This window comes from Copadichromis virginalis, linkage group LG17 (genome assembly GCF_057382275.1).
Source record: "Copadichromis virginalis isolate Kocher_CV1m ecotype Utaka linkage group LG17, C_Virginalis_male_GT1.1, whole genome shotgun sequence".
NCBI lineage: Eukaryota > Metazoa > Chordata > Actinopteri > Cichliformes > Cichlidae > Copadichromis > Copadichromis virginalis.
Window position 1 is genome coordinate 29573892 of NC_140634.1, and position 12238 is coordinate 29586129.

The window sequence follows — 12238 nt, forward strand, 5'->3', positions numbered from 1 at the left end:
TCAATATATCTTTTCAGCCAACACCCTTTATTTTTTTTCTGTTACTGCCTCTTCTTCCCTTCCTTATTATGATCTTAAGATCATACCACTGCTGGATCCAGGTGTGCTAAACTGAGATGAATCCAAAAGCTTGCGTGGGGTAGACAGGCTGCCGACATCTAACACAGGTATTGGAGATGCATCTTTGGCCATGGAGCTGTGAAGAGGAAATAAAACACCAAAAACCAAATCCAGGCATTAAATGGGTCTCGCATAAATATGTGACAAAGATACAAAAAGTTTAGTACGTGCAAAGAGAAATACAAATGCTAAACCTCCTCTTCCCTAATGAAAACAATCTACTACTAAAACCAAAAGCCTTGCATCTCTGGGTGGGATTGGTGCTGCTTCCCAATGAGTCATTTATCAAGCCTTAAACCGGAGGTGGAAGCAATCCAGGTCCTTTAAGTCGAACAGTATAAACACAGTCTGCCTGCTAAGTGGGTGGGGTGTATGGAGGCTGGCTTGTTGTTAGAGGCGACCTAATACAGGAAGGCCAGGACCTGTCACTTGCTGACCCTCAGTAATAAATCACTGTACCACACCAACCCACTGCCACCATAATTATTGCACCTCACACACACACAGAATCCCTACCATTGAACGCCACAGCATCAACCGTGTTTTCAAAGCCATTGTTTTGCATTATACCTAATAAGCTGTCACAAAAGGAAGAACTTAAATTATTCTCCTTGCTGCTGCAAAACCTACCATCTCATTCATGTGATCAGTGGTGTTCAAAGAGAAACTGTATATGTTGTGATACTTTCAGTAATTGGCAATGGACATTGTTTCCCAGGTTTAAAACTTGGTTTGTTCCCTGGAAACCAAACATATGATATATATATATATATAGATATATATATATATATATATATATAGATATATATATCTATATATATATATAGAGATATATATCTATATATATATATATAGAGATATATATCTATATATATATATATAGAGATATATATATCTATATATATATATATAGAGATATATATATATATATATATATATATAGAGATATATATATATATATATATATATATAGAGATATATATATATATATATATATATATATAGAGATATATATATATATATATATATATAGAGATATATATATATATATATATATATATAGAGATATATATATATAGCAGCTGGATAGCGTAGTGGTTAAACTACACGCCTTTGGAACAGAGGATCGCAAGTTCGATTCCTGCCTGGGGCGTCTGTATCCAGTAAGGGTCCTAAGGCTAGACCCCCTATGCTAAGCAAGCCTACCGCAGACATGAGCGAGACAGATAAATATGAAGGCATGCCGGCTCGGACGTCGCCCGGATCAACAAGGTCCGCGTCAGGTGTTGAGGAACCAGGGCACCCTGACGAAAAGTGGGCTACTGGAACAAGAAGGCATCGGTGGGCAAGGGACGAAAACAGGGCGTTGTTGGAATGCTACTACGCAAGTAACCCCGGCGGAAGGGGCTACATGAATAGGATGAGGGACCTATGGATTCTTCGATACCCAACATCCACAATGACGGCGAAACAACTAGTAGCTCAGTGTTCCAACATTCGAAAGAAGGGACTGCTCTCACAGCTAGAGATTGACGAGGTACAACACAAATGCTACGGCAAGGAGGAGTCAGGACGCCAGGTCAGGGGGGAGATATCATCACCCCCACCCGAGATTGGGTACATAGCCCCAAGTGCGATAGGAGAAGGATCGTTGAGTGCGAGAGGAACTGACCTGAAAAATAGGATCATGGCCAAGCTTGAAACCTGGATCCCCCGTAGCCGGTTACCAAGATTACGTGAAGTACCCTCAGAAGGTCTGCTAGATGATGTTAATGCAGCACTACGGGCAATACCTACAACCACGATTACCGACACTAACAAGCTGATCTACAATACGGCAGCAGTGATCAGTGAGATGCTTGGCTACAAGTTGAACAGCCACAAGGGGCAGTACCCTCCATGGAGAAGGAGGCTAGAGGGCAAGATCAAAGTAGCACGGAGAGAGGTTAGCCAACTAACGGAGTTGCAGAAAGGTGCGACGAATAAGGTGCCTAAGAAATACAGCAAGCTGTCCATACCTGAGGCCTTGGAAACTGCCAAGCAAAGACTCACAGCCTTGGCCAGCCGCTTGAGGAGGTACACCAGAGAGATAGAAGGCAGGAGAATAAACCAGCTGTTCTCCACAGAACCAGCAAAGGTGTACTCTCAGTGGCAAGGGAACAATAAGAGAACAGCACCACCAAGGCTGGAGACGGAGCAATACTGGAAGAGCATATGGGAGAAGGATGCAACCCATAACAGCAATGCTCAGTGGCTAGAGGATCTGAGGGCAGACCACAGCGACCTCCCTGAACAGGGTCCAGTAACCATCACAGTGGCAGATATCCAAGAAAGGGTCTCCAGTATGAAGAGTTGGACAGCACCAGGGCCCGACATGGTTCACGCCTACTGGCTGAAGAAGCTAACTGCACTCCACGAGCGTCTGGCAGCACAAATGAACCAGCTGCTAGTTAACGAGAGACACCCGGAATGGCTAACTGAAGGCCGGACGGTCCTGATCCCCAAGGACCCCAAGAAGGGACCGGTCCCCTCCAACTACCGACCAATAACCTGCCTCAGTACTACATGGAAGCTCCTGTCAGGCATCATATCGGCTAAGATGAACAGGCACATGGGTCAATACATGAGCGGGACACAGAAAGGAATTGGCAAGAATACCAGAGGCGCAAAACACCAGCTACTGGTAGACAGAACAATCAGCCGAGACTGCAAGACCAGACTGACCAACCTGTGCACTGCCTGGATTGATTACAAGAAGGCCTATGACTCAATGCCCCACAGCTGGATACTGGAATGCCTAGAATTGTACAAGATCAATGGGACCCTAAGAGCCTTCATCAGGAACTCAATGGGGATGTGGCGTACAACACTAGAGGCCAACTCCAAGCCCATAGCACAAGTCACCATCAAGTGCGGGATCTACCAAGGAGATGCTCTGTCCCCACTGCTGTTCTGCATAGGCCTGAACCCCCTCAGTGAGATCATTAACAAGACTGGCTACGGATACCGACTACGGAACGGAGCAGTTGTCAGCCACCTCCTGTACATGGATGACATCAAGCTGTATGCCAAGAGTGAACGAGACATCGATTCACTGATCCACACTACCAGGCTATACAGCAATGACATTGGAATGTCGTTCGGACTGGAGAAGTGTAGTCGGATGGTAACAAAGAGAGGGAAGGTAGTCAGAACTGAGGGGATTGAACCACCAGAAGGCAACATTGCAGACATAGAGGACAGTTACAAGTACTTGGGGATCCCGCAGGCGAATGGGAACCATGAAGAGGCCGCTAGAAAAGCTGCAACCACCAAGTACCTGCAGAGGGTCAGGCAAGTCCTGAGGAGTCAGCTGAATGGTAAGAACAAGATCCGGGCCATCAACACGTATGCCCTGCCCGTGATCAGGTACCCTGCTGGGGTAATAGGCTGGCCAAAGGAGGAGATAGAAGCCACTGACATAAAGACAAGAAAGCTCCTTACCATGCATGGAGGGTTTCACCCCAAGTCCAGCACCCTGAGGCTGTACGCTAAGCGGAAGGAAGGGGGCCGGGGACTGGTGAGTGTCAGCACCACAGTCCAGGATGAGACAACGAACATCCAAGAATACATTGGGAAGATGGCCCCAACTGACCGAGTGCTCAGTGAATACCTCAGGCAGCAGAAACCCAAGAAAGAGGAGGGAGACGAGGAACCATCATGGAAGGACAGAGCCCTGCACGGTATGTACCACCGGCAGATAGAGGAGGTGGCTGATATCCAGAAATCCTACCAGTGGCTGGACAAAGCTGGACTGAAAGACAGCACAGAGGCACTAATCATGGCAGCACAAGAACAAGCTCTGAGCACAAGATCCATAGAGGCTGGGGTCTATCACACCAGGCAAGACCCCAGGTGCAGGCTGTGTAAAGATGCCCCAGAGACAATCCAGCACATAACAGCAGGGTGCAAGATGCTAGCAGGCAAGGCATACATGGAACGCCATAACCAAGTGGCCGGCATAGTGTACAGGAACATCTGTGCGGAGTATAACCTGGAAGTCCCGAGGTCAAAATGGGAGATGCCCCCAAGGGTGGTGGAGAACGACCGAGCTAAGATCCTGTGGGACTTCCAGATACAGACGGACAAAATGGTGGTGGCTAACCAACCGGACATAGTGGTGGTAGACAAACAGAAGAAGACGGCCGTAGTGATCGATGTAGCGGTTCCGAATGACAGCAATATCAGGAAGAAGGAACACGAGAAGCTGGAGAAATACCAAGGGCTCAGAGAAGAGCTCGAGAGGATGTGGAGGGTGAAGGTAACGGTGGTCCCCGTGGTAATCGGAGCACTAGGTGCGGTGACTCCCAAGATAGGCGAGTGGCTCCAGCAGATCCCGGGAACAACATCGGAGATCTCTGTCCAGAAGAGCGCAGTCCTGGGAACAGCTAAGATACTGCGCAGGACCCTCAAGCTCCCAGGCCTCTGGTAGAGGACCCGAGCTTGAAGGATAAACCGCCCGCAGGGGCGTGCTGGGTGTTTTTTTATATATATATATATATATATATATATATATATATATATATATATATATATATATATATATGATGTCCTTACAGAGGTACCCATAATGACTGCAGAACACCTAATTAGTTACGAGTAAATTACTGCTGTTTGGCTCCAACAATAAACATTTGCAATGCTTCTCATTCTTTTGCATCTTCCCAGCACACTGTACAAACAATGAAGCAGAGCAACAAGTTATATGAGGGAGGTCTAATTGTTTTTTTTGTCTGTAATGGTCTTGGTTTCCATGCAGTAAATAATTGGCAAGTTGTTCTTGGTTGTAGCAGCAATGGGATAACTTATAATGAAGGCACATCAGTATGATTTCAACTTTGAAAAGTTTAGAAAAACACACTGTAAAGGCTACATTTCTGTTGACTACTTAACAGGCGAGTAATAAAGGCTTTTGGTGCCTTGGACATTTTCCAGCGTTTCATTCTAACACTGTAATGATATGTGTAACATTCTTCTGCATGGGCAGCTATATTGGAGCAAGTATATGAACACCAATGTTTATCATGTAAATGAAATGAAAACTGACATTTTTGACCACAAGTCAAGCAACTGTACTAAATGTAAGGCCTTGCACTTATGAATTAACAATAATAAAACAGTCCAATTTCTATTCAAACAGAACATGGCCCTTACCCTGGAAGCCTAGCAGCATTTTTGTCCCTGTTTTTGTGCCCCAGGCGACTTGTGGACTTGATGTACAGATGGCGGTGCAGCTCATCAATGAGCACCAAGTGTATGTTGAGCTTCTTGGTGTGGAGCTCCAGGCGCAGGTCTCCAAGGCCCTCTACTTGCAACAAGGGGCCTTCTAAGGACTCCACAGCTGTCACCTACATATAACAGATTACAGCCAAGAACCAGTCAGACAACCTCTACCAAAAGATAGCTGTGTCTGGTATCAATGTTTTGTACTTGAAAGAAGGTGGCAGAAAAGACAAGTCAAAAGTGGGGGCAGGAAAGAAATGACAGAAGCATCTAAGCTATATTAAGTATCCCCTCATGTTTCTACAAAACTACACACTCAAATTATAGGCAAATTGCCAACAGAAATTTTTACTGGGAAATTGAATGAATGTGGCCATCGCTCCTTGGTAAGAAGCATCTGCCCAGATTTGCTGAGAGGGCAACATCATTGTAATAGCAGTCCAATTGTCCTGTCAGGTTAGGAAGTCTTTAAAATAAATGACACTTAATCTCAGAGAAACTTCCTCGGAAGGAGGAAGCAATAGTGAAGCTGGTGAATAAGTGTAATCATTTCTTTTCATTTATATATTTAATTGAGGATGATTTTTTTTGTATCCTCCAAAATATAAATAAATTAGTAAATAAAGTATCACCATGTGCTCCTGATTCATGACCTATATTTAGCAAATGTCATGTTTTTTCCAACCTGCTCTCATAGTTCATGAACAACAGTTATGTTTTCATGATTAAATATGCTGGTCTACATGTGTGTTAACCTATTTTATGTGCATATCTGAGTGCATTTCAGGGGCAGCAAACCAACAACCAAATTCACTGCCGATAATATTTGATTGGCCAGGGCAGGATAGAAGGGAATGGAATGGGGAGAGCTGAGCAGACTACAGGGCAGGGAGCATGGGTCAAGTATGTGTTGATGCAAATGAGAGCCACATTAGTGAGAAGATGAGATAATGCACTGCGTGATCAGCCTGCTTTGGCTTAATATAATGTCTGATTATCTGTGTATGTAATTGTATGACTGTAAATCATTTAACGTTTATGTGTTTGTGTGAGAGTCAGGGGTGGGGATAGGGGTAGCGGTGGTGGGGATCTCATTATCATTGGGCTGGGATGACAGAGGAAGCCTGGTTAACATCATTACATTAGGGGGCTAGGCCTGTCACCATAATGAAGAATATGAAGCCTCTTGTGAATTTGCTAAGAAGCCAAAGGAGAGGAGAGGAGAGGAGAGGAGAGGAGAGGAGAGGAGAGGAGAGGAGAGGATTTCTACAACCAAAGTCAGTCTGGTTTTTAACCAACCCCATGGGATCTAAGGCTGCCATTCAATAGTACACACAGAGCATAGTCTGAATTCTAATTGTCAACCCTTAGAGATAAGCCTCAAACAAAACCCAGGCACACACAATGTTGAAGAGAATAAGCTATGGTAGAATAGTGAGAGAGACAGAGAAATTATCCCCTAAAAATCATCTCCCCTCCACCATCACACAGGATCTTCCAAGTACCACAACAAGACAAGACGTGAGGAGGCATCTGGAGAAGTAACAACAAAACTCAGATGTATACAGATGTATATATCCTGTGAAGGCACTTTGACAACCACAAACTGTAATATTTGTGGGGAGGGAGTCTCATTTAAATACCATAATTCTGCTTTTTTTATGCACAAGTAATTACTTTAACAAAAACAAATATAATCCCACTAATGTAGGCTACAAAAGGGGTGATATCAAGATGAGGAGAAGATGGTAGAAATCTAAAGGACCGTGACTTCATATCCACTTATCTCATAAACAGCAAATATATAGCCTCAAAAAGGCTGATATTCAAGGTAACACCCTACATTTCAATGCATTTGAGTCAATTGACAATTCCCCTATTTTTTTTTTTTTTAATATATCGTGCATAATTCATCAAAATATTTTTTATATCAAATACATTAGATAGGCTCCAATACTTTGCTTGCATCTCCTCTTCACATCCTGGGAGGGGCTCAGACATGTGGAAGAGACTTAAGCGAAAGATGGAGTCACATTAGTATAATTATGAGCACCCTTTTAAAGAGGGTAAAAATAAGGTAAGATTAAGTTAATTCCTACAGACTCTACTCCTGGTGCAGTACAAGGTGTGATCAATACACAACAATTAGTGTACACTGATTTAAACCTTTTTATTCCCCCTTTGAGACCATCTTCTCTGGCTGTCCACACCTAAATTTCAAAAAGTTTACTCGGGAAGAGGGATGTGTTTCTGGCTACCACCCAGGAGTTTTCAGAAATTTTTATCTCAAGAGTACGTACGGTAGTTTCTAAGTACAAAAGCGATCAGATCAGAGATCAGATCTATGACCAGGGTCATGCTTGCTCATGTTTTCAACACTCAAGTGGTTGTGGACCTCAGGCATCTGAGGTAGAACATCTGGGGTTAAAGACATGACTTGCAGTGCATGCTACAGTTTGTGAGTATGGCTAAAAGAATTGCACACAATCTTCACTTAACAGCTTCCTTAGTTGACAGAATTGCTTTCCTTTGAGTTTCTCTTCTTCTAAAAAATAAAAATTAAGTTGAAGGAACACCATTTTAAAACACTGGACGGGATCCATTGAGCATCAGCAGAGCCATGTTTGCGAGCCTTCCGCTGAGAAGTTGTGCAAATCTATATAACTCCACACCAAAAATCCACAAAGTTGAACTTGATGCCCAAATCTATCTCAGGTTTGAGTTTTCAATCACTACTGCATGAACTTTTTGACCAATATTTTTTAACAGTTGAGCACTGATAAACATTATATTCACAGACAAGAGTTAGATGATTGTCAGATGGTTAGAAATAACAGGATAGTTCTTATGTAAGACTTGCTCATTGTCTATTGATCTTAAATATAAGCTGTCTGCCGGCCTATCACCTTGTGCTGAGATTGCTGTTTGACATCTAGGTGTCCAGTATCTAAAAACATAATTTCATTTTAGCTTACACGGTGCATTTATTTCATCATGTCAATAATAAATCATGTAAAATTAATTTAAAGTTTGGTGGAATCATTCAAATAGGTTATTTCAAGGTAATTCATTTTTATAAACATTAGTAATGTCCTTGGCCAGAGTCTCGTTTACTTAAAGTGGGCTGTTCATACATAATTCATCCCTGAACTGCATAAATATGTCAACCGAGCCAAAGGTAAGAGTACATCCAACACCATTTTGATATGTAAAAGTAAATAAAATGCCATCATCCTGATCAAGTAGAGCACATTTGACAAGAGAAGAGACAGAGGCAAAGCATCCAACTGACTGTGAACTTTCCACAACCTTTTTGAAACATGCTGTACTGACTGAGCACAGGCTGAATGAAGTTCCACTTCTTTCCACCCCCACAAAGAGGATTTTTCATGGTCCTATGGATGCACCATCATTCTTCTTTTTTCCTCCTCCTCAGATAACCCCATTCTAGCAAACTAATTATTACCAAAGTCTGGAGGCAGGCGTGCGGGGGTGACAGAGGAAGGCAGAGAGAAAAAGGAAAGAAAGGTAAGAAACAGAGAGATCACAGAGCTTGGTCGTTTAGTCCTCAATGCCATCTTTCAGCTCCCCTGCTGCGCATACTGCAAAACATACATCAAAAGACATGCGTACACGCAAACATACACACCTGCAGCGCCCTAACTGATGTGGGTTGCACCCACTGGACTGTTCAAGGCTAGAAAGAGGTTCTTTTAAGAGATGAGAGGTGCCAGGAAATCAATCTTCAGCAGCAGCACTTCATAAATACTGGTGTTTATGTGTGCATACTGTGCACACCATGGGTCCCTGCTTGATATGTCGATAGAAACAAGACAAAAATCTCTTCCCTTTTCCATTTCTCCGTTTTTCCATCCATAAAAAAAAACAAGCAAGATCAAACATGTTTTAAAAAAAGGACATATTTCCCACCAATCTTTCTGGGTTTTCCATTTTTAAACACTGTATATCTCACACATATTAAGGCACAAGATTACACTTCTACGAATCCCATCTTCAGCCATCACTCTACTCACCAGCATGTCTGTGGCATGAAGGTAGTGCTTGCTTGCCATGTAAGTTTCCAGGCGTTGAGGGACCTGCTTGATGCTTTCGATCTCATCCAGCAACTGAAGAACATGCTTGTGCTCGATGCCTTCTATCCACAGCTTCCTCAACTCGTCTCTTTTACAGTGAAGCAGCATCTTACAAGACAGGAGGTTCTCCTTGACCTGTAGGACAGATTGAGATGTCCAGTGACACAAGCCATATTCTAAAACTCCATATAAGTAGGCATTTGATGACAGTGGGGATGGAAAAACAAAACTTTCTTTTAACAAGAAGAAATCTCTGGCATAAACAGGTTAAGGGAGGGTTGCTTACTGCTTCAACAAGCTGGCGTAAGGGGAAAGAAAGCACAGAGAGACAATGCATTTGTCTGCCATTTACAGTGTTTAAATTAAATACTGCCTTAGACGCTCATCAACAGACATACATTTTTATTAGGTGTAGGCGTCTTTGAAGAAGAAAAATGAGCGAGACACTTCCTTAACACAGTCATTATTTCTCTGTAGTTATTTTTTAATTTGTTACATAAGTGAGCTGAATGTATTTACAATTAAGTTAAACACCTTTTACACCAACACAATTGTTTTCAACTGTGGCTAATCAACTCAGTGGATTTTAGGTTGAAATTAGGCAGTTAGGCAGCTAACCTGGGACCATACAGCAATTAGAATACAAGGAAAATTTCATTAAATACACTTTTAATGGCAAAGCACAGGTATAATAAAGTGCAATAATAAACAAAAATAATTACAATTGAACTCAATTTATTTATTATACAGTCCTCTTGGTGTGCATGTCAATTTTTACAAATCTACAGGTTATTTTTCTCTGCATTATACTCTCGGTGAATCTCCACTAGCTGATCACACTGGCAGCTACTGCCCACAGGAGGTTCGGGGAAACTGAGTTTCTGTGCTGTCGGTACAGTGATTTCCCCAATCACAATACCTACACTAATTCCCTAGAGTGATTCCCCACAATGACTGCTACAGCAATGATAGTGGGGAAAGACATGGACCAGCAATAATACGGACCAGCTCATTAAGCTGTTACAGAGGGTTGCCACACTCATACTTCTAGGACCACACCTTGACTACACTGAAACCTCAGGACTTTTCAAGTGGACAAGGGAATTAATCTAAGCATTACAAAGAAATGTAGCAGAAATGCACTAGTTGTGATTGAAAAGTGGGGCTATCCTGGACATTTTACTGTAACATTTCTGTCGCCTGAATATTGAACTGCTAGCTGTTGAAATGCATCTGTATCATTTGGGAAATTTGTCATCACACTGTACCATCACAGCTAGAGTTTTGAATGGCCAACAATATACGGTTTGACTTATATGGGAACGTGTTGCTTTGGCATGCTCTTGAAAGTGCTTGACATCAATTTTTGATGTTTTAATACAGATGGCGATTTTTTTTCCCAAACTTAAGCAGAAAAATCATACCACTGAGAAAAAGACAAGTAATGCTCATATTCACATCTTTGGGCATTTTAGAATCATAAATTAACTGAATATGTGTGTCTTTGGACTGTAGGAGCAAACTACAGCACCTGGAGAGAACTTAAGCAGGTACAAGTAGACCATGAAAGTTCAGTAGTTTAAAGACAGGACTATATCCACACATTTTGGTTGCATTAGATTACGCCTGAGAAAAAGCAGCACTGAGGCATTTAACATCATTCTGCTGATTGTAAGAATACTGACTTGAGCTAGATGCTGTTAAGTGGGCAATATTAGTCTTAGAAACTTCAAAAAAGGTTTTAAAAAAAAGATAATACTGACATAAGAAGTAGTTTTGATGAATAAAGAGATAAAGGAAAATGTATGAAAACAATATTTTTTTGTTAATAACAAAACTTGGTGCCACCATTCTGAAGTCTATCTAAAAAAAACACGAGTCTATGTGTGTGTACATCCCTCTCCAATTTACCTGTTTGATCTTGTTGCGGGAGCTGGTGATACGCTCTGTGATGCTCTGGTAGGTCCTGATGGCAGTGGTGAGTTCGGCATAATGCTGAACAATCAGCTCGTCTAAATCCCGATCACACGTCTCGAAAGCCTCCTCCAGACGACTCTTCTCCGTCTCCCTGTCCTGCACATCATCGCTACTGGATAGAGTCCTGCATCAAACAAAAAGGCAAGGAAGAAATATTTTAACCCACAAAGGGAATCTGGGGGAAGCATTGTTGTTTAAGAGAAGACAAAAGCATCCCTGAATTCAAAAATGGAAATTGTATTTGAAATCCACCTTACAGTTGAAAAAAGAAAAATTAATGATATATCAGTAAGAGTATGGATTTTGTTATATGCAATTACGTTTGTGCTTTTCATACATTTTTTTAGGCAAGACTAAAACTATATATAAAGTAAAGAACACAGTTTCCTGTATTACAAAACGGTGGCGCTATTGGATAAAAATGAATAAATAAAATAGTGTGTTGCATGTGTAACAATGGTGGTTGCAACGACGATTGCGATGTGTGCCTCGTTTATCATGTTTATGTTTTTTCCTTCGTTATGACCTGCAGAGAAAGTGTTGTGAAGTCAATTCACAACAATTAGCAACTTATGGTAAGAGACATATAGAAAATCCAGCCTACCAATAAACAGCACCTTGCTTTGCCACGATTTTTTCTCAATTTCTCGTCAATATTTATTAAGAAAACAGTCGCTTTCCAAATAATGGTGAATAAACTTTAGTCGTAAGTAATCTTGGCTTGAGCAAAAAACAAAATAACTGCTATTAAGATTTGCCCATATACTAACTCAAATAAAATAGGT

At 41.9% G+C, this 12238-nt stretch overlaps 1 protein-coding gene across 1 annotated transcript in view; it reads right to left on the bottom strand.

Moving 5' to 3' along the window:
* exoc4 (exocyst complex component 4) overlaps positions 1-12238 on the bottom strand; it is a 143964-nt gene that overhangs the window by 131458 nt on the left and 268 nt on the right. The window contains exons 2-5 of the mRNA XM_085436359.1: positions 11388-11577; positions 9417-9611; positions 5314-5507; positions 87-196 (exon numbers count right to left, since the gene is read on the bottom strand). Coding sequence (XP_085292485.1) covers positions 87-196; positions 5314-5507; positions 9417-9611; positions 11388-11577 — 689 coding nt within the window. The remainder of the gene's footprint in view (positions 1-86; positions 197-5313; positions 5508-9416; positions 9612-11387; positions 11578-12238) is intronic.